This window comes from Colletotrichum paranaense, assembly GCF_030867605.1.
Source record: "Colletotrichum paranaense strain IMI 384185 chromosome Unknown Scaffold_6.1, whole genome shotgun sequence".
Taxonomy (NCBI): domain Eukaryota; kingdom Fungi; phylum Ascomycota; class Sordariomycetes; order Glomerellales; family Glomerellaceae; genus Colletotrichum; species Colletotrichum paranaense.
Genome location: NW_026848964.1, coordinates 169,360 through 190,934, shown reverse-complemented (window position 1 = coordinate 190,934; position 21,575 = coordinate 169,360). Strand labels below are relative to the sequence as shown.

Here is a 21,575-nt window from a genome sequence, read left to right as displayed (position 1 = left end):
CTTCAATGGGTGCTGTAAACATGGTGCGTGCTCCTCGATCATCCGTCGCGCCCTCAAAGATCAATCTTGACGGCAACAACACTGCCAGCCATGAAGCCAGTGACAAAGAGCCATGCCTTTCTTTCTCCCTTCTCTTGAGCCGGATCAATAGCGACCAAGACAGCCGCCGCTGCGGATCTGGCCCTAGTGCCATCATCCTCGAATACTAATCTCTTCTCATAGCCTCCGTTGCTGCCCGCAGCTGGCTTGGCGTACCACACGATCGAGCCAATGTCCGATGTAGTATTATGAACTTGCTTCGGGATATCGACAGGCCGCGTAAGGCCAGGGAGAACGAAGCCGCTAGCGTCGAAGACGTCAGTCTTATATGGGTCATCAAAATAGCTGGGGTTATCGATATACGAGTCCACTTGGACGGACTCGATGATGCTGATGGTGGTGTTCTTCGGGTCTGAAGATAGCTCGCCGATGAGCATTTCGCCGCCGGCGCAGTTGCCAACTAGGATTTCTCTGGTCTTCCGACTGTGGCCTAGGCCGTTATTGTTGCGGATCCCCGAGAGAGCTACCTCGGCCTTGATGCCTTCTGTAGCAACCAAAGATGATATCTCCTCGATGTGAACGTAGATGGTGTCGGTCCAGGTTGCACCTGGCCATATATCCTCGACATGTCTTCCGACGCCGTCGGCATAATAATGATCGTTGGTTACATAGAATGAGTACGGGTCTTTGATGAAGATGTCGTTGGGAGTCTTGACCAGCGGGTGAATAACGGTTCGCAGGTGCTTGGCGGTGGATGATCCGAGGATGTGGTGAAAGATTTCAACGCGCGATTGAGACTTTCGGGTGACTTGCTGAGAATTCTGGCTTCCAATCTTGGTTGCTAGGTAGTCTGGGTGTGGTACATGGTTGACGGCGAAGATGTAAACTGCATCGGCCCTCTTGGGGTCCGTGATGACATCGATGCCGTGGGTAACATAGGTCGAGTCAAAGTTCTCAAACTTGAGTCTTTTTTGGGTCATATCCTAATTCAGCGAGTAAGTCAAACGTACAAGGCATGAGTTTCAGTTGGCATCTCATGTTCATACCTTAGGATCAATGACGTGAATAGAGCCCTTTTGTTTGCTTCCCACGAGTGGATCATTGAGGTTTCCGAGGCCAGGGAACCATTTGGCACGGTTCTCTTCATTGTCTTCACAAGCCGTGAAGAGGAGCCCGCTTGGTTCGTGGTAATGGATATCTTCGCAATGAATTGTGTCGTCAATGTAAATCAAGTCTCCGGCTTGAGCCACGGGGGTGTTTAGCTTCTCGCGTCCGATTCCTGCAAGGGCGATTGACCTCTTGACTGTTGGAGCATAGTTGAAGCCTCCAAAGATGGCGAGGCCGGCTACCAAAACGGGAACCAATGCCGCCATGTTGTTCGTTGACGACGATGTTAAAGGTAAGGCAAGGTACTGAAAGAAGGGTAGTGTATAATGAGGTAATGATTTACTCGGTTTCAAGGTATGCTATATAAGAAATGAAGAGTTGAGGTCGCATCCACAACTCTGCTCCGGCGGTTCAATGGTTGCCCGTCGCCGAAATCCGGGTTCGCGGGTTTCAAGCAGTCAAGGACTCACGGTGAGGGGGAAAAGTCCGTGATGTGGACGGAGAGATGTGCTCGGGGACCAGGTAAGATCCGCTAAATAGCGTTCAAGGTTGCGGGAGTGGAGGTGTCTGGGAACTGAATACGTCACGCGTGCGGAGGAATCCCACCAAGCTTGAGGGTATTTTCCCGGCTATGCAGAACACGGTAATGAGAACGTCTAAGAAGCTAGCTACGGATAGGTAGATCGCTTCTCCAAAGTCCAAATTAACCTCGGCTTACCTAGTCAATGCTGCCTTGTCTCCGATTACGAAACGAATGGAAGCCAAGGAAGCAAGAGGATCAAAAGTAAGCCACCTTTGCATGCATTCGGTTTGAAGGTTAGAATGGTGAATCATATCGTTTGTCTGCGAACCGTACCGTCGGCGAAGTTGTCAAAAGGGTCAAAACGAATGATATTTCCGAAACCGAGAATCGAACTCGGGGCTATGCCTAACCTCTCACAGTGATGAGAGGGCATCATGTTGGCCACTACACCATATCGGATAAGCTTGATGTCAACGATTCTCGGGAATCAGAAGAAGTTAGCGAGGATTGGGAGAGGCTGGACGATCTCGGTGGGTTTGGTGGGTTTGGTGGGTGACGGACGGCCCCTCGGCGAGATCTGCGAGCCATTTGCAGCATGAAGTGGGTTGAAGATGGAAAAAAAATCAGGGCACACTAATTTCACGAAATCCGTCTGCGTTGTCTCTGCTCCATCGGCGCCACTTTCTGCTTGGCTGTGTAGTACTGAGTCAACGTAGAAATTGTAGCCTTATGGAAAGATGTTATGGGAGCAAAGCCAACATCAGTGCAACATCAAGGTTCCGTCACCTATGTGGTGGTAAAGAATGCGATCAAAATCTCTGCCTACTCCTTTTGCGCTAAGGATCAGAGTTCATTCAAGAACCCCAACTTGGAGCCGGCGAGGTGGCTAGCTCCCGCACAAAGACAAGATGAAAGACCTTGAGAGCAGTGATGAACCAGGTTCATGAGAAAAGAGTCAATTAAATGGGACTGGACAGACTCTATCCGGACTCCGGAGGGATGGAGGGAGCACCGAGACTAGAGGGCCCACGGCTGATGCGATAGCTCACATGCCCCATTGGGGAACGGCCAAAGTCCTGGTTGGTCCAAGGTTTAGGGGAGCTGTGGCCAACAGTCTGTTCTGTGCGACAACTCTATCCGCTCTTGACCAACGGTGTCTGCCCAACAAGATAAAATCTCTGTGGTGGAGCGCTCGCTGACCTTGTCAGGTTTTCGGTGAGAGTCTTACCTTGACTGACAAGAGTTGACATGCTTCGATCTTGTGGCTGCAAGAAGAGAACATGGATGAGGTTGTTCATGCCACAACCAACTGTTCGTGTGGCTACGAGTCCATCTTCGAGAAACTTGGCGAGATCAAGATAAAGGATTTCAGAATGTCCATCGCGGGACGCCAAAGTACCTTGATTGATGTTTGCCGCTTGTGAGCAAAAGTCAACTCCGGCATCATGAACCCTTGCGATGAGAACCATACACCGGAGTAAGCCATCAAGGAGCCTCGAGTGAAGAATTCGCACAAAACTCTGCATATTTAAATCTAGAGCGCCTTTCTTTGCCTCTGCTCGATGAACCTCTCCTCTTTTAACAATCTTTAGACCTCATGCGGAGCTGCCTATACCAGAGTCTTCCCAACCTCATCTCGAGCACAATCACCTCAAGAGCAACCTCAAATTACAACAAACATGATAGCCCCTATCGCCCTCCTTCTGGCTCTCCTAAGCCTCACACCCTCCGCCATCGCCGGAGGAGACAAGCAAAGATGTAGCCCCCTCAACAAAGACTACGAAAACTACGCCCAAAACATCGGTATGCGCTACAAGGAGGAGTGCATCCGCGTCGGGCTTCACGTCTCCAATACGGGCGCCTGCAGGGTCTCATGCGATCACCTCCCCACCTACTACGAATGGGCCAACATCCATCAGCTCGAAAAGACAGCGCGAAAGAAGGCGAGGCTGCAGGAGAGGGAGCGGGAGAAGCAACGGATGGCAGCCCTCGCGAAGAAGCTTGGCCTTCCTCCTCTGTATAATACTACTACTCCTGATCCATCTCAGGCTTCTGCTCTCCCCGTGGCGACCGAAACTGCCAAGATGGAAATCGAGCCAACTTCTCCCGAGGAGCCTGCGAAGAACCTCTCTCCTCGTGGGATCACAGCAGCACCGGCCCCTACCGCAGCAGCTCTCAAGATGGCAAACACGCCAATCAGACCCTGCAAGCCCGAGGAGACCTCGGCTCAGGACTCCTTATGCACCCTCGCACGCAGAGTCCCCCGCTACGCCAAAATCCAAGCCGCGCTGTCGTCTTCACTGCAGGCAGCTGCGTCTACCCTCAACGCAAAAGCCTCGAACTACCGCGTCCTGCTGAACGACGCCAAAGCAACCGCCGTAGATAAGACTGCTACCGTCACTGCGACAGTTGAGAGGCTGGTCACCAAATGCATTTCATCCTCGTCGTCAGCAAAGAACTCAACTACAAAGACCGCTGATAGCGACACCACGCCTACACCGACAGCCCGTTCAACCTCGGACAAGAAGCAAGCAAAGGCGACGAGGACTACTTCTTCGGTCAAGCCCACCAGGACCATATATGTAACCTCCAAGGGCTCATCTACCTCCATCATGTGGTCGATGCTCGTGGCGTGGATCGGTATTCAGGTCCTGTTCTTGACAGTCATGTAGTCATATCGAACATGGGTATGGCAATGATAGGAGGAAGAAGATTGTATGCGCGAGCGATGACTAGGAGCCGTTGAAAGTGCCGTGGTTTTGATGTCCGTTCACCGTCAGGAGCATTATATCTCTACCTGTGATCAATAGGTTTGATAGTCTCATAGTAATCTATTCAGTAATAATTAAAAATCTGCTTTTCTCGCGTGTGCTTTGCGGCAGGCGTACTAAAAAAAAAAAACATGCTTTTCATTCTTGGTTGTTGTCAACCGCCTATCTTTATCCGTGAAAATCTAATATGAACTCATTGAATCATCACTTCGCCTTCTGCACTTTGTTCTCCTCAAATTTGCAATCTTCCGCTATGAACGAGAATGTGCATCACCTACCCATACTCACCTGCTGCCTCCGCTAGAGTACCCGTAGCCCTTATCCCGCATTTCCTTCTCGTTCGTCATCGTCCGGCTACCAAGGGTAGGCGACGAGTCAAGCGCAACACCGCCAATGGTATAGTAGTGGCCAAACACACGGCTCTCAAGGTCCTTGGTGCCGCCGTGAGCCTTGTGCGCCACGCGACGGAAGTAGACGCGCTTCGCCCACTTCCACGACTCCACGCCCATGAAGAAGAGCACCGCGCCGACGAAGACGATGCCCCACTCCCATGTAATAGGTGCGTGCTTGAACACCTTGGTGTTGAGCACAGGAATGTAGGTGAGGGGGAAGATGGTGATGAAGCCGATGAGGATGGCGAAGAAGAGAAGCTTGTTGCGCCAAGTATCCCAGAACCACTGGGTGAAGTACTTTGTGCTCTTGGGTTGCATGCGGAAGAAAGAGCGGCGCATGTTGACCATCTCCCAGGCGAGGAAGAGGGCGAACCAGGTCAAACTCGCGAAGCAGGTTGCGCGGGCGCGGAACACAGTATCGCACTCTTCCGAGTATGTGTTGTTGCAGTTGCTACCGAATTGGCCGTTGCCCCAGCCAAACATGACGAGCACGAAAGACGCAAGGCAGAGAGTAGCAGTCCAGACACCATAGACAAGCATATCGAGCATCAGCTCCCAGGTGAAGACGCCGATTTTCATCTAGACTAGGTTAGTGTCTTGCGACGGGCATGAAAGAAAATGACCCGGAGAAACCTACGTCTTGCGGAGGTCGGTCCATGATATCCGGGGCAGCGACTTCGAACCCGAGAGCCATATCAGGAAGACCGGAGGTAATCATGATAATCCACATGACCTCGACAGGCGCAAGGGGAAACACGGAAAGCCCGCTGTCATCCTTGAAGACCAAGCCGATAAGAAGAGTCAGAGCCTGGGCGACGTTACAGGCCAGCACGTGCAGGACAAATTTCTGGATGTTATCAAACATGCGACGACCTTCTTCAACGGCATTGAGAATCGATGCGAAATTGTCGTCAGTGAGGATAATGTCGGACGCCTCCTTAGCAACATCAGAGCCGCTCTCACCCATAGCGATACCGACGTCAGCTCGCTTCAGACTGGGAGAATCGTTCACACCGTCGCCTGTCATGGCCACAAAGCGCTCACGTCGGTGAAGAGCCTCAATCATGCGAACTTTAGTCTGAGGGGCACAGCGAGCGACGACCAGCGGGAGGTTGGGCAGCTTATCAATCTCGTCGTCTGAGAGCTTGTCGAAGTCGTGGGCAGCCATGACCATCGTTTTCGCCACGCTCGCGGAAATCTCATTCATGCGCGTGGGCAGAATACCAACCTCGAGGGCGATGGCACGAGCAGTTTCGGGGTGGTCGCCGGTAAGCATGTGAACGCTGACACCGGCCTCGTGGAATTTCTTGACCGAAGGACCGGATTCGGGACGGGGAGGGTCATAGAGACCGATGAGGCCACGGAAAGTGAGGTCCTTTTCGAAGTTGGCGCGATCAAGGTTATCATGGTTATCAACGGTACCGATGTCAGACTTGCTCGCAAAGGCCAGGACACGGAGTCCAAGGCGGGCAAGAGCCTCCATATTGGCCAAAATGTCCTGCTCAATGTCCTTGGTAAGCTCAACGACATCATCGCCCATTTGAATCGTAGGGCAAGAAGAGATGACACGCTCGACGGCACCCTTGGTGAAGAGCCAGGTCTTGTTTCCCGATGCTGCCTTTGTCTGAGTGTCCTCGAAGATGACGGACATCTTCTTGACATCGGAGTCGAAGGGGAACTCGGCAATCTGCTGCCACGGGTTGGACTCGCCAGCGAGACGCAGCCTGTTCCAGTTGAAACGGGATGCGAAAACCTGAATGGCAATCTCGGTAGGATCACCACGGGCGTGCCACTCTCCCTCAGGGGTCTTGTGGACATTGGCCAAGTTGGCGAGGGATGCGACGTTGAAGTAGTCCGTGAGAACGGTACTCTCCTTCACACGATCCTCAGCTTCGGCATTGGAGAATGGCTCGCCATCACCCTCCTTGGAACCGAAGTTGATGTCTTTGGGCTGGCCAGAACTGTGACCGAGGTCGCCCGTTGTAGGATTGAAGGGCTCGTTAGTGTTGCTAACGGAGAATGTACCCTTTCCAGGAACCCAGGCCTTGCGGACAACCATTTTCCCTTGAGTAAGAGTTCCGGTCTTGTCAGAGCAAATGTCTACGGGTGGATTAGCATCTGTCATTGGTAAATATCATCAGTGCTCTTGGGGTGAACCTACTCGTAACACCACCGAGGGCCTCCAAACTCTTCAACTGGCGAACAATAACGTGACGCTGGACCATTCGTTTCGTGCCAGCGGCCATGGTAATCGTCAAGACCACAACCAACGAGGCAGGAATCATCGCAAGACCAGTAGCAACGGCGTAAATCACAACCTCCTGCGTTGTGTTGAAATTGTTTGCTCCCAGTACGATCAGGGCGCACACGACAGCGGTACCAAAGAGAAGAATTGCCAACTTAGACAGCTTCCTCTGCAGAGGTGTTCCAACATTGACGCCCAAAAAGCGCCCGACAGCATCAGAAAGGGTCAGAGTCCATGCTTGAAGGTAGCGCCCAAAGGTGGCGGAGCCGTCCTCCTTACGCTTGACCTCTCGGCGGCGTGAGTTCTTGCCCCGAAGGGCGGCAGCAATCTGACCAATTTCGGTATACATGCCAGTAGCGAAGACGATACCACGGGCACGCCCCTTCGTAACGGTTGAGGAGCTGTATGCGACGTTGAGGCGGTCACCAGGTCCAGTCTCATCATCAAAAGTCTGAGCAGCCTCCTTGCGGATGGGGAGAGACTCTCCCGTGAGCAAGGCTTCGTTTGTTTCAAAGTTGACAGCTTCGATTATGCGAACATCGGCGGGGATGGTGTCACCAGTCTTGAGCTCGACCATGTCGCCAGGCACAATCTCAACGGTGGGGACGGTGATGTTACGGCCCTCTCGTACGGCCTGAGCAGTAGGCGAGCTAAGTGATCGAAGGGAATCCATCGTCTTTGCGGCCTTGAACTCTTGATGGAAGCCGACAGTAATGTTAAGAAAGATAACACCAGCGACGACACCTCCCTCGATCCAAGACTTGATACCAAAAGAAGCACCCATGGCCAGGATCAGAACCTAATTTGATGTCTGCGTCAGTCTGTCGTTCTTTGTATGGAAGAATGAAGAAGGCGAAGAAGCCATACCAAGGTCATTGCATTGGCAATCTGTCCAATGAAGATCTTGACGGGTTGAACGCCCTTATCGGCGCCAAATTCGTTGCGGCCATATTCTTCGAGACGAGTCTTGGCGTCCTCGGGTGTCAAGCCGTCGTCTGGGTTGGCTCTCAGCTCCTGGACGACTTGCTCGGTAGCCAAAGCATGTGCCGGCCTGGACATGGGCTTATTAGACTGTCCAGAGATGTGGTTGGCCATAGCCTCAGCCTCGGGATCTTTCTTTCCCATGTTGACAGTTGTTCACCGGGGGAAAGGCTGAATCGATTGAGTGTGAACAGCAAGAAGACAGGTAACGATGGACCAACTTCCGAATCACCTGGTAGAAGCTCTCCAAGAGATTCCAAGAGCGGTCGCTGGGACCAGTCGGAGTGGAGGGATGTGTAAGTCTTTGGACAAATACGAGCTGTAACAGGCAAAAGTGTGAGTGCTCTGCTCTTATCCAGGTTCAAGCACTTCTACCCCCTTAAGGTCAAGAGAACAGTCAAGCATGAGTAGGAAAGATGAGACAATGAAAACAAAAAGTTCGTGGTAAGACTTGATTTAGAGTATGTCGAGAGAGGCGAGGAACAAAAAGCCAAAGATTCGAGAGGGGAGTTGGGAGAACATGTATACATGTACTTGGTGCCCCGGGACGGGGAATCATCTCTGGGCGTTATGACTTCATAACAAGATAGCCGGACAGTACGAGGGGGGCGTAAAACGCCCACATCTATCAGTTTCCTCGCGGTCCGTGACAAGCGTTCTCATGGGTGTCGAGGGCGCATTCCTTCAGCCTTGGCGGCTCTGCGCGGGGCTCTTTCAAGGGTACCCCCAGGCTTTCCATGATGTTGGAGCAATCTCAAGCTGTTCGACCGAAAATCGGTCGTGAACACGCGAGCGATTCAATAGCACGCAATCCAGATCTTGGTTGGATCTCGACGCCCTCGCCTGCCATGTTGAGCTGCCGAGACTCTGGGCAGCGGGCCTCATTCTGGGCAGCCCGCTCCTCGAGAGGCTGAGAGCGGTGCTGGGCATTGTAATGGAGAATACAATTGGACCCGCCAGAGACAAGAGCATGGAGGAGGGGGTGGGTGAGGTTGAGGGATCGATGCTTTCGGTGATGAATTTGGCTGCGCCCAGAAAGACAGAAGACGAGAGTTTCTGCCTTCTCCACTACGCCTCCGGCCAGTAAGACATCTCTCTGCCTTCCAAGAAACATCCATTGTGGGGGTGCCCTCCTTCTAGAAGGTTGCCAGTTGCAGGGGTGCTGTCACCTCTGCAGTAGTGTATCTGCAATAGCGCCAAGATCGTATACTGTGGTTGGTCGTAGACCGTACCCGTACAATTTTCTCAAAGTCTAAGGTAGGCTGTAGGCTTGACAGGTTTGAAGTGTAACACTGGCGGGCTTGCGGTAAGGCCGAGTCTAGCTCAGTGTCGCTGAGCTGACTCCGGGGTGTCCCATATGTACGGATAGGGACAATAGATTTAGAAATGGTATACGCCGCCGGGTGATGATCATAGCTGTCGCAGGGATATGTGTACATCCAAAGAAAGTGCCCAGAAGCTAACATGTTTCCTGGGCAGCGCGGTTCGTACGTCGGAAACAGCTCTTCAAGACTCAACGAGGGGCTCTCTGTGCCATTTTCCCCGCCGTTCTCCACTCTCCCTGCTGCCAGCTGCACGACGGTCAACTGGCTCATCCTGCTCTTCCGGCTCCTTCTCATGGCCAGGACCTAGACATGCCAGATCCGGAGTTGTAAGTGACGGGCGCCAGAAGGTGACGCACACAGCATACGACAACTGCCGCACCATGTGCTTGGGAGGCCTCTCAGTGCTCTGCACAACTATAAAGCGCCGTCTGTTGTCCAGGTCGTTCAAGGTGAGCGGACGCGTTATTGAACGTCTTCGACGCCGATGGCAAGACGCCGGCACCGTCAAAGTCGCAAAAGTTCCCGATATTTTCGGTCACTCTTCGAAGATTCACACGCCGTAAATATGCGGGTTCGAACTTGATCGGTGGGCTCCGAACCTCCGTTAATCCGGACGACCATATTCAACTCACACCATCTACACTTGACAACGTCAGTCGAAGTCTTCCGTCGCTATTCCTCTCAACCTCTCTCCCCTCATGGTTTGCTTTGAACCCCGCGCACGAGAACGCCTGCCCAGAGTCTACACAAATTACGGCTGCGAGGAACGTGGAGAGGACGAACATGAACCGGGATCTTGACCCAGTATCACCGACTCACGACAACTCGGGCGCAACACGGGCGGGGGAAGAACGGGTCCGCCCAGAAACACAGCCACCCCGAGTGAGACGCCTAGATACTGGGCGAGAAGTGTAGGAGCCCAATTTGGAGACTTATCGAAATGTGTAGAGAGATATCGTGAGCCCCTCAGATAGGCCGATGTTTTCTGGGCATAGAAAACAAGGCCGCGAATAGCCCGGCCTATCCAGCTACAACCACGCCTTCCAGCTCATCATGCCAGTGCACGTTTGCGGGATACTCGGAGCAGGGTCTTTGCCAAATCCTTCTCCAGCATGCTTGATCGCATTTCTCCATTCGGTGTCGCAAGAGACACTGGTCAGCTGATGGTATTGGACGGCGGACGTCTTGGCCGCCCCGAGGTGGACATATGAGGTGGGTTGCAAATGAGAAGAGTTGAAGCTCTGGTAGGTCAGTCTGGCAGCCAAGGGATGACGGGCAACTTGGCGGTTCTTGGCCGGCCTGCTGGGCGCCGGCGCCGCTCCTCCAAAGTCCACTTTCCTCTCCTCCAGCGCCGCCGCCGGCTCTCCTGGGGTTCGTGGATGCGTTTTGGTGTTGGATAGTTGGAGTCTGGAGTACTCCGTAGATGTTTCTCACCTCCAAATCCTGGGGTCTCCATGGCGGTTCATTCAAAAGTTTCCAACTTTCCGGAGGGGGTAGAGGGGATATGGAGGGGCAATCACTGGTGGAAGTCCTCGTCACCCCAACATTCCCCCGCCCATCCACTGAAAAGGTTAGGGTATCTACTGTGTAAGGTCAATCAACCCCTCCGTTGCTTCGTTTTTGCGTTTCGTTCCCTGCCCCGTTGCAGTTCAGTCTCTTTGCCCAGGAGTCCAGACAGACTCATCGGCCTCTCTTGGGAAAACGGAGGCAAGGTAGTAGAGGCGTCCCGCCGCTTACCAAGGATACCAAGACCAGTATCACACGCCAGTTTTACGTCACAAACCTGGGCTATTCTATCTAACCCCCAGAAAGAGTTGCATCTAGACAAGCATCTGATTCGGCGTAATTTGCAGCCAAGGTTCTTGGCCCACGAAGAACGATATCGTGAAGGTTTTGAGCAGGTATGGATAGAGAAAATCAAAGATAATGAGCCATGTGTGGCCTTATTGGAAGTTGGAACTCGTCGACTCATTGTTATCTCAAGCAAACAGCCATTTGCAAGGAAGACTGGGCGCCCAGCTGTGAGAACACCATAGCTGAACGCCGTTGCTCTTGGGTGAATGAGGGGTATTGGTGGCTGATGGCAGAGAGCTCGCATCTGGCGTATCACCAACTCGGCTCTTGACTCCAGCCATTCACGAGGGTTCTGTAGGTGTGCCTTGTCGGCCTATGTAGCGTTTGTTGTCATCTGATCAGCCTTGATTGCGCCGCCGCTTGTCGACATTTGCCGAGTTAAATGGTCGCCGTCGCCGCATTTCTCACCACAGATGCGATGTGCAGCTTTTGAAAGCCACAACACATCCTGTTGTTGGCATTGAAGAACTCGCGATTAACCAGCGCAAGAAGTGCCCGTTATCACTTTCAAGTCGGTCTAGGAGTCTGGCATGCCCCTCGTCGGGCACCCACCGGCTGCATGGACGAACTTGGCATAATTTTGCTTACGCTTTTCATGGTCCTTCTCGTCTGCGGGCCGCTGTATAGACCGTACTGAACCCCCCTCTCCGAAGCAAGATAGCTACGAGGAGCTGATGAGCATGCGTGTCGTTAGAGTCCGCCTCACATATCTGCGCATACAAGACCGTCGCAAATATCATCCCAAAACATCAAAGTTCCAAGACGCCCGACGAAAATTGAGCACAGTTTCCGAGTGCAATAGCACTACCCTCGACGGGTTGGATCTCGAGTCGAAGCTCAATCGGCATGACTCGGAACCGGAATGGTGAGTATCTCTCGCCAAGTTGGTCACTGCGGGGAAAGCCTTGGGTATGAGGCGTGCGCTATCTTCGCGGGGGAAGCCGACAACAGAGTTCGCCAATGCATAATACACCGAGGTCGCTGACGCTGCCACCAATAGTCCCATCTGTATCGGTCCACTGTTCGTCTCAAGCAACTGCAATGCTGCCGGAGCAGTACCGACGCAAGGGATCACCCTGAAGGCCCCCGATTCCGGTGGGCACACCCGTGTTCTAGAAGGAAGTGGGGAAGAGACAAGCCGGTCTACGGTCGGAGGTACGGATGAGGTTCGTGATGTGAAGGCCATACTGCGAAGCTGGAATATGCCGTGGCCGTGGAAGAGAAAATTGTCCGCGTCTGCAAGTGAACCGTCCGAAGATGATATCTTGACGCTAAAGAACTGCCAACATGCTTTCCACGCCAAGTGTCTCTCGTCGTGGTTCTTGATTGAAAGATTTGATTGTCCCGTTTGCCGAAGTCAATATTGGCAGACGCGGGAGACCCGAGCGAGGGCAGCGACCGCACCGGCACCGCCGGTGCCGGAGGGCGGGTCCGCTGAAGACGGACCCGGTATCACACCACCAGTCCCGGCTCGGCTTGCGGCCGGGCGGATGGCAGTGCGTGTGATGTGACCGGGCCGTGCTGGCTTGGAAGATAGTCCGCCTCCTTTCTTTACGTGGCCGTCCAGATACCCTAGCGCGATGGCGCAGTCGTCGAATCTTGCATTATGGTGTTGTTTAGTTTTCACTATGTAATCTTGGAATTCAAAGCACCTTTGCCAGTCGTCATGTGTAATCGCAATTGTGCAACCGTTCTGCAACAGTCTATTTACCAAGAGCCAACGGGCGGTGCTATGTTGTTACGTATGATCTCGCGGCATGGCTAGTTGGGCATTATTCAACCAGCCAGGTATCTCGTCGCTCCAATGCGGCGCGTGAGTCTGAGGTAGGGAGCCGCCCAATCATTGGGTGCGTATGGATAGCAATCGTGCCATGATCGAGAAAGTAGATACATGGGGGCTTCGTCGGTGCAGATACCTAGGTATCTGGTTCCTCGTACGAGAGGGCTGGCAACGTCTCGAAGATTGCAGGTATTGCAGAAAAATGTCGGAAACGCAAGCCAACCACGGGGGAGCCAGTAAGCGGGAGTTGGATGACATCGAGATCGCATCGTCATGGAGCCGGAGGTTTTGCTCAGCTCACGGACCAGACGGTCTGGGGGTGGCGCACGGTGAAGCTGGAGGCGCAGGGGTCGGCTGCATGGTACATTGGCTGGTAAGATGTACAGTTGATACGAGAATGCCACGATCGGATGGCTGCTTGTATTCATGATTGCTGATAGGTAATCAAACATAGAGAATACAGTGTCGTACATATCAGCCCAGCATCGAGAGTGCCATGGGAGTCGTTGTTTTGCAGTTCTCTCAGTAAACAGCGGCGGCGATGTAGGTAGACAATACGATACGGTACTGCAAAGCAAGCCGCGAGCCTCGGTGTGTATCGTTTGAGGTGGAGTCCCAAGTCCGAATGGTCGTTTCCTTGGACAAGGGAGGTGAGACTTTGGCTGGGTTCGGTGAGCTCGACTTGGGCGGAGCTAGCAAGAAGGCGCGCATTATCTGCTGGGATGATGAATTAGTGATGGAACAAGCCGAATGTGAGTGGACGACGGAGCTTGTGTTCCCTGGTGGCATTCGTATACCTTAGGTAGAGCAGACAGAGTGTGGCAGATTCCAATCACGGCTCGAATAGCTGTCTACACTGCAGCGCGTGCGGTGACATTGGTGAATAACAAAGTGAATGTCTTTGCCTCAGCCTGTCTCTGGCAATGGGACGATGAGGTCATGTCCGTGAGGCTGAATACCGGCAATACTCCGCATACGCAAGATGTGTGGAGAGACTGGAGGAATTGGGTGGACTCTGCAATGTCTGCTACCGATGCGTGCCGATATAGAAGTTCAAAGTTGTGCGGCAAATCTACAATGAAGAATGTCGATGTCACAAATTGAGAATTGTAGACGGGGAATTGGAAGCTAGCTATGCAAATTCTACCCGCTTGGCTCCGTTGACTTTCTGCTTGGTGTAACGGATGTCTCCAAATGCTTCATTCATACCTACTTTAGACTGGGGAAGGAACTAAGGTAGACTAAGATGGCTCTCACCTGCCATTGATGCAAGGTACTTACCTACCTCTAAGGTACGGACGCGACGTTGAAGAAAAGGAGGAGAGGAAGGTGCTTGCTATTTGGAATTTGGTACGATGACAAGTTCTTTCCTAAATCTAAAAGAAATTGGTTGCGCACTTGCCATGCACATGGCTCAATAGTAAGGTAAGATACTGGTAGGTGAGGCAGAAGGAAGGCACAGGACTCAGGAGAGGTGTCGTGGTGGTGACGTCGGGAGCTCCTGCCGTCGATTTAATCGCGGTGCGTCTGCGCTGTTGGAGGAATGACGCACGATGTGTGGTCTGTGCTCTCCACACCTACCTCATAGCTCTGTATCGTCCCTTCCTCTGTTCCACATCCACGGTTGCGAACGCGCTTTTCCCTCCCGCGCTTCTTTCTTTTTCTGTTTCTTCTCCTTCTTCTTTGCATATCTACTGGGATACAGTGAGGAATCATCCTTACTCATCAGGTAAGCGCCTTCCTCATCTCTAGTCGAGCGTCGACTGTGGCGTCTCAACTGCCTCATTACTCGTGTGGCGGTTTCGCGTCCTCTCTTCAACTCGGCTGTCTTCTTTCCTGCCCGACTCTATTGATCCCACGCGTCATACCTCAAGGGGCGAGCTTCGACCCGGAATGTGGTACCGTATGGGCCCTGATCCATATTTACAAGAAAATAAGAGAGAAGAAAGTAGAGTCTCGCATAGCATGGAGAGGGGAGGCATCCTCGAGATCGTGTTGCCCTAACCTTACCTCCTATCGTCCCTTAGGTTCTTCTCTTCCGCCACAAACATAAGAAAGCGAGAGTCAAACTAAGTGATTGGTAACACGATCGGGACCCTAAGGTACCTAAGGTAAGGTCAGGTAGAAAGCATCCGTCTTAGCTTCCTTTTCCAATTCCCATCCTTCCCGTCTATTCCCCTACCTACCCTACCTACCTACTTTAGCTCGGAGTACCTACCTCAAGCTGAGCTCAGGTAGATACTCGCCTCTATTACTAGCCCGCTCGCTTCAAGATACATGGCCGTTTGTACCTCACTCCCATCCGACGTCTGTCTCTCGAGCGCGCAGTGCTCGGTCTGTGGCCCCGTTGACCTCATCGACGTTTTCCATCTCTTCGTCTTTGCCTCGCTCTCTCTCCCACTCCCGTCCCTCTCCCTCTCCTTTCTCCGCCCTCTCACACACTCTTCCCTTGCTTCACTCGGCGCGCATTGCAAGTGATTTGAGAAATCTCACTTCAACTCAGCCTCAACTCATATCAAATCACATACTCCTCTCTTGCTCCCCTATACCTTACAGTCTCGTCGTCCCTGTCATCGTCTTCCTTCCCATCCTCGCTGAAGAGCATCATCCTGAACAGAGCACCCCTACTACACACACTTCATCCCTCGGGGTACCTCACTCGATTCGAAATTCGGTCACCTGCAGTTACGCCAAAGCGTCTCTACGTAATTCGCATCCATCTGACACCCGGCCATCCGCATTACCTTAGTTCCCACATGGCAAACATCCACCTTAGAGCATAACTATCCTAGGGTTCTATACTACTACGCGCTTCCGTATCCATCACCTTGCCGGGCCACTTCTCGACAGATCCGCCCGCTGCTCCCGTCATTGACTGCATGAGGAGCTTTTCTTCCGCCGCGGCCAATCATCTGTTGTATCCGCGACGACTTCTTCGTGCCACGAGCCCCCTCGTGCCGTCACTTGTCCCGCTCCTGAGCTCATCGCTCGCTTGTGTCTCCCACCCCCATCAGTACTCGCTCAGCCGACCATTTATATTACTTAACTGCTGCCCATACATCACCATGGCCGCACAGAAGCGAAAGAAGTCCGGTATAACAAATGGACAACCTACTACCACCGAGGCTGCAAACCCTGTCCCCAACACTCCGGCTCCGCGCCGATCCGCCAGAAACATCAGCGACGTGAAAACAGTCACCAAGCCCGGCGCCGCCATGAGTCCCACCGAGGCCGATCTTGCAAAAGACCAACCACCGGCTAAGCGCCGCCAGATTAGCCGCAAGAAGGCCGAGTCTGAGAATGGCGTGCGCCGTGCCATAAGAGAGCTCACTGAGATGGAGAACCGTCTTCAGAATTCCACCAGGAACCAGCGTCTTGCCATCGAGACGAGCCATGTCCCGCCTGGTTCAACCAAGCCTCACTCAGACAAAAACGCATATAAACCTCACTTGGCAGTCCATCCGTCAGATCCAGAGAAGCTCGCCCGGATGGCTGAAGAGGAGCGATCCGGTACCCCCAATTTGGATGCCGCCCCAATCGAAGGTCCGGATGGGGAAGGCGCTGTCGGTGACGTCGAGGACGACAAGATGCGCCTCGAGAACGCCCCGGAGAGAGGTGCTGGACGAGAGCCGCCTGTAAACAGCAGCTACCTGCCTCTCCCATGGACTGGAAGGTTGGGTTACGTATGATCTTTCCCACATCCTAGCTTTCGTTGTCGTTGACTAATACTGGATCAGGCCTGTCTCAATACCTATCTCCGCGCCGCAAATCCACCCGTCTTCAGTTCAAGAACTTGCCGCATAGCCTCCATATTACAACATCGTCACCCGCTTGCTGATCCATCTCAGCCTGAACACCCTACTAAGAATCGCCCTGACGAAAATCAGCCGGCCGATATCAAACGCGGTCAGAAGTATGTCGAGGAACTGGGCTTGGCCAATGCTCGGGATATTGTGAAAATGCTTCGCTGGAACGACAAGTACGGCATCAAGTTCATGCGACTCAGCTCAGAAATGTTTCCGTTTGCTAGCCATGAAGAATACGGCTACCGCCTCACCCCGTTCGCTGCGGAGCCTCTTGCAGAAGCCGGAAAAGTCGCTGCACAACTAGGCCACAGACTGACGACGCACCCCGGCCAGTTTACTCAGCTCGGCTCACCACGCAAAGAAGTCATCACAGCCGCAATTCGCGATCTTGAATATCACGATGAGTTGCTCGGCCTTCTCCGTCTCCCGGAGCAGCAAAATAGGGACGCCATCATGATATTGCATATGGGTGGCACTTACGGCGACAAGGCATCGACGCTGGATCGATTCCGTGCCAACTATGCTAAGCTGTCACAGTCTATCAAGAACCGACTTGTCCTCGAGAACGACGATGTTGCCTGGTCTGTCCATGACCTACTACCTATCTGCGAGGAGTTGAACATCCCAATGGTTCTGGACTTCCATCACCACAACATCATTTTCGACGCAAGCCAATTGCGTGAGGGTACCGAGGATATTACGAAGATCTACGATAGGATCAGTGCTACATGGACGCGCAAGAACATCAAGCAAAAGATGCACTATAGTGAATCCTGTCCGAGCGCTACCACACCCCGGGACCGAAGAAAACACTCTCCGCGAGTGCGCACTCTTCCACCGTGCCCTCCTGACGCAGATCTCATGATCGAGGCCAAAGATAAGGAGCAGGCTGTCTTTGAACTCATGCGAACATTCAGGCTTCCGGGATGGGACTTATTCAACAACGTGGTGCCACACGAGCGACTGGATGAAATCCGACCGAACAAGGCGGTCGCCAAGAAGGATGGCAAAAAGAAGCCTAAGAAATCCAAGAAGAAGAAGGATGATGACGACGAAGACGAGGAACCAGAGGAACCTGAATCCGTTCCTGTAGAAGAGAAAATCATAGCCCCTGAGGATTTCGGCATGGGTGGACCGCAACATAGGGTGTATTGGCCTGAGGGTATGGAGGAATGGTTGAGGCCCAAGAAGCGGGAGGTCAAGAAAGCAAAATCAACGCAAATCAAAGAGGAGATCAAGAAGGAAGATGATTAATGCCGTAACCTTATGGCATGACGACTGGAGGGGTTCACCATGTACAATCTGTATAAAGACAAGGCTGACGCATCATCAACGAGACATCCTTCCACATAGCAGAAATGAAGTTTGAATCATAATGTCAACGAAGATAAGAGACATCCTCGATCATATCAACCATGAATGATAACAGAAAGTAATAAGATCTATGCGATGATGTGTTTATGTCTTTGATGTGGTCAATCATGAAGGGCACCCCTCGGCTTGTATTGGCAAAGGAGGTCCTGAGGCCACCCCTTCCGACATTGGTAGAGTACAAAGCATGGATGATAATTGGACACGTGTGTGCATCCGTCAAGGAATTCAATAATAATTGTATAGTCAAAGTCGATGATGCATACTACATCGATTGGTAGAATCATCGGCCCGTCGTTATCGGCGAGCTTCTAAGCGATCTACCTCGACGTTGAATTTGTAGACCGTGGAGATAGATGCCCTTTTAAAATTATCCACCCATCGCACTCATATATCAATTGGGACCATGATGAGGTGGAAGTGTTTTCAATGAAAGATATGAGCTCGTAGGACCCATGAGACTTGGCTGCATAACAACGCAACCAATCTGCGTGTTCTCATATACCTGCCATCGAGAACGTCATTGATGTCGACAACTGCCGAATACCCACCCCCTCAGCTCATCACAATTGTGATAATTCTCCAGCAGTCGATAGAACTCTTCACATCTTTGATAAGTCTTGATCCCATCGTAGATTAGAAGACGGATCAGTTGAGCCGAGTCACCCCACAACTGACACCTTCAGGCTTCGAGAAGGGGGTTGAGAAAAAAGTCAATGACCAGATGATTGTGATAGTCACGCGGGATAAATTGACAACCAACAGTCCCCTGGCACTGTAGTCATCAAATAACCTTTGCCGACTGCCCGTCTGTCGTCAATTCGCGCCAAGGAGGGTTGCAACGACTTTTCCTTATCAGGGTTACAGCAGGCCCGGGGGGTTGAGAAAGCTTAGCTCGGGAGGAGATAGGATGGCGAGAGGGGGAGGGGAGGGGTTATCCTTGAACGGCTCCAATCTGTTCCGGAAGATTGACAGAGACATGAGGCATATCGAGGGGGTTAAGGGTATCTGACCTCTGGCTGAGTTGAAGTGATACCATGAAATGTCACTCTCCCTACCTACGCGACTGTGGTATCGGCGGCGATAGTTGGACAGGCCGATATCAGAACTGCTACGTTACGATCAATTGAACTCATAAGAAACCCTCTCCCCATCTTCAACTTGAACCAATGAGCCTTGATAATGTGTGGTCTATCAAACATCTCCTTCCCCGACATCAGTGCCTCCTTGACCCCCATCGCGCCTGAAGTCGTCGCAACCCTGAAACACGATAAACCACACAAACAATGTCTGCCCATCACACTACACCCGCACCCACAGACGACATCCAGAAAGCTCAAAACAAACCACAGCCCCTCCTCGACCAAACCCCGTCCCGCCAAGATGGACAAACCTTTTACACCATGGAGCCGCCGGCGGTGATCCTGCACGACCCCAACGTGACGTTTGAAGAGTACCTCTACTGGGCCGAAGTCACGCGTGCCGAGGAGAAGCTGGCAAACGAGCGGTATCTACACTCTCGAGGACCCTTGACGCTCAAGAGTGTTGTGAAAGATCGGTTTAGGAAGGGTGGTGAGCATGTAAGGTTCCAGGGGGGCAGCGAGGGCAGTGGAAATGAGGACGTCGGTGCTGGTGTTGGAGAGAAGCAGAACGGGATTGGAAGCGATAAGGCTTTGCAATCTGCGGAGAGCAGGGACGGCGGTGTCGTTACGCTCGAGGAGTGGAAGACAGCGAGTAGGGCGGTGAGGACTGCTGGTTGGGGCGCCGTGTTCTACCTCATCACCACGGATATCCTTGGGCCATTCTCTACGCCGTAGGTTCACCTACTCTCAAACCTTGACTGAAGCGTAACTAACACGAGAAACCAGATGGGCCTTTGCTCAGATGGGTTACGGCCCTGGTATCGCGCTCTACACTGTCTTCGGCGTCATGTCGTTGTAGTAAGTCTCCCAAAGACCACCCTCTTGGACAACAAGTGACTGACCAATTCAAGCTCCGGCTGGATCCTCTACAAAGCTTTCCTCGGCCTCGACTCGGACAGATACCCCCTCAAAGGCTACGGTGACCTCTACTTCCGCGTCTTTGGCGCCAAGGCAAGACACGCCATCAACTTGGCCCAAGGCCTCCAGCTAATGTTGTTTGTGGCCGTCCTGATCCTCGCGAACGGGCAGTCCATCTCGCAGATTAGCAAGGGCCCCAACGGCAATGCGGGAATCTGCTTCGTAGCCTGTCTTGTCATCTTCATGGCGGCCGGGTTCATCTTGGGCCAGATTCGGACGCTGCAGCGGTTTTCGTGGATTGCAAACTTGGCCGTATGGGTGAATCTACTCATCATTTTCATCTGGTAAGTCTTGGAATAGTCTTCGGTTCGGGTTGATGTTGACCAAAGACAACCAGCATGGGCGTCGTGGCACACTCCCCTCCCAACTTCGCCGCGACCCAGGCCTCCTTCGGCGACACCTTCGGACCCGGACCCGTCATCACCTACGCCGGCACGCCCCCGCCCGGCCTGGCTTCGGGCGGTTCCGGCTTCCTGGGCTCCATGAACGGGCTGAACCAAGCCGTCTACTCGTACGGCGGCTGTCTCATCTTCGCGGCCTTCATGGCGGAGATGCGGCACCCCATGGACTTTTGGAAGGCCCTTCTCTGCGGTGAGGTCTTTATTTACGTGTGCTACCTTGTCTTCGGGTTGTACGTGTACTCTTTCCAGGGCCAGTACGCCTTCAACCCCGCCATGCAGAGTCTATCGCCGTACTGGTGGCAGACGGCGACCAACATTCTGGGCCTGGTGACGGGTTTGATCGCGGCCGGGTTGTATGGGAATATCGGCATGAAGGTTCTTTACGTTGAGCTGCTGCAGGAGATCTTTGGGGCGCCGCCGTTGACCGAGTCTGCGGGCAAGATGCTGTGGGCGGCGGTGATACCCATATACTGGGCTCTCGCCTTCATCATCGGCGCCGCTGTGCCGCAATTCTCGCTGGTATCTGGGTTCATCGGGGCGCTGTTCATCCTGAGCTTCACATACACTCTGCCGGCGCTGCTGGGCCTTGGGTATTGGATTCGGAAGGATGCAATGGTGCCGGAACAGGAAACGTTTGACCCAACCACTGGTAGGTATGCGTATGTCGATAGTGGATTTCAGCGATACTGGCGGGGGTTCATGAAGAAACCTCTCTTCAATGTTTGGAATATCGTCTACATGCTGGGAGGGCTTGTCACGACGGCGTTGGGCATGTACTCGTCGATTGAAGGGTTGATTGCGGCGTTCAATGGCAAATCCCAGGCTACGAGCTTTGGGTGTGGAAGTCCAGTCTAGGTAATTGAGGCTGCCTTGGGAATGATGCTTTGTGAGGATTCCTCAGTTGCTGCTGGATAGGGAGC

The 21,575-nt window shown here is 52.9% G+C and overlaps 8 protein-coding genes across 8 annotated transcripts; 4 read left to right on the top strand and 4 right to left on the bottom strand.

Annotated features, from left to right (window-relative positions):
• Positions 1–53: 53 nt before the first annotated feature.
• Positions 54–1,412, bottom strand: CPAR01_07663 (serum paraoxonase/arylesterase; the record flags this gene model as incomplete). Its single annotated transcript, XM_060491932.1, has 2 exons — positions 54–1,022; positions 1,086–1,412. 2 exons carry the CDS (start codon positions 1,410–1,412, stop codon positions 54–56), a joined length of 1,296 nt encoding a protein of 431 aa, XP_060348302.1.
• A 1,936-nt stretch (positions 1,413–3,348) lies between these two features.
• CPAR01_07662 (uncharacterized protein) lies at positions 3,349–4,341 on the top strand (the record flags this gene model as incomplete). Its single annotated transcript, XM_060491931.1, has 1 exon — positions 3,349–4,341. One exon carries the CDS (start codon positions 3,349–3,351, stop codon positions 4,339–4,341), a length of 993 nt encoding a protein of 330 aa, XP_060348301.1.
• Positions 4,342–4,724: 383 nt separating this feature from the next.
• CPAR01_07661 (potassium/sodium efflux P-type ATPase) lies at positions 4,725–8,202 on the bottom strand (the record flags this gene model as incomplete). Its single annotated transcript, XM_060491930.1, has 4 exons — positions 4,725–5,411; positions 5,470–6,932; positions 6,994–7,876; positions 7,945–8,202. The coding sequence occupies 4 exons, from the start codon at positions 8,200–8,202 to the stop codon at positions 4,725–4,727; spliced, it is 3,291 nt and encodes a 1,096-aa protein (XP_060348300.1).
• A 2,209-nt stretch (positions 8,203–10,411) lies between these two features.
• CPAR01_07660 (uncharacterized protein) lies at positions 10,412–10,839 on the bottom strand (the record flags this gene model as incomplete). The annotated part of the gene is made up of 2 exons (XM_060491929.1): positions 10,412–10,749; positions 10,818–10,839. The coding sequence occupies 2 exons, from the start codon at positions 10,837–10,839 to the stop codon at positions 10,412–10,414; spliced, it is 360 nt and encodes a 119-aa protein (XP_060348299.1).
• Positions 10,840–11,917: 1,078 nt separating this feature from the next.
• On the top strand, positions 11,918–12,748 carry CPAR01_07659 (uncharacterized protein; the record flags this gene model as incomplete). Its single annotated transcript, XM_060491928.1, has 2 exons — positions 11,918–12,102; positions 12,238–12,748. 2 exons carry the CDS (start codon positions 11,918–11,920, stop codon positions 12,746–12,748), a joined length of 696 nt encoding a protein of 231 aa, XP_060348298.1.
• A 265-nt stretch (positions 12,749–13,013) lies between these two features.
• CPAR01_07658 (uncharacterized protein) lies at positions 13,014–13,691 on the bottom strand (the record flags this gene model as incomplete). The annotated part of the gene is made up of 1 exon (XM_060491927.1): positions 13,014–13,691. A coding segment is annotated over one exon (678 nt), but the record flags the coding sequence as incomplete, so codon positions are not given.
• A 2,391-nt stretch (positions 13,692–16,082) lies between these two features.
• CPAR01_07657 (UV damage endonuclease UvdE) lies at positions 16,083–18,077 on the top strand (the record flags this gene model as incomplete). The annotated part of the gene is made up of 2 exons (XM_060491926.1): positions 16,083–16,700; positions 16,755–18,077. 2 exons carry the CDS (start codon positions 16,083–16,085, stop codon positions 18,075–18,077), a joined length of 1,941 nt encoding a protein of 646 aa, XP_060348296.1.
• Positions 18,078–19,480: 1,403 nt separating this feature from the next.
• Positions 19,481–21,510, top strand: CPAR01_07656 (transmembrane amino acid transporter; the record flags this gene model as incomplete). The annotated part of the gene is made up of 4 exons (XM_060491925.1): positions 19,481–20,007; positions 20,063–20,134; positions 20,188–20,538; positions 20,592–21,510. 4 exons carry the CDS (start codon positions 19,481–19,483, stop codon positions 21,508–21,510), a joined length of 1,869 nt encoding a protein of 622 aa, XP_060348295.1.
• Between the last annotated feature and the right edge of the window lie 65 nt (positions 21,511–21,575).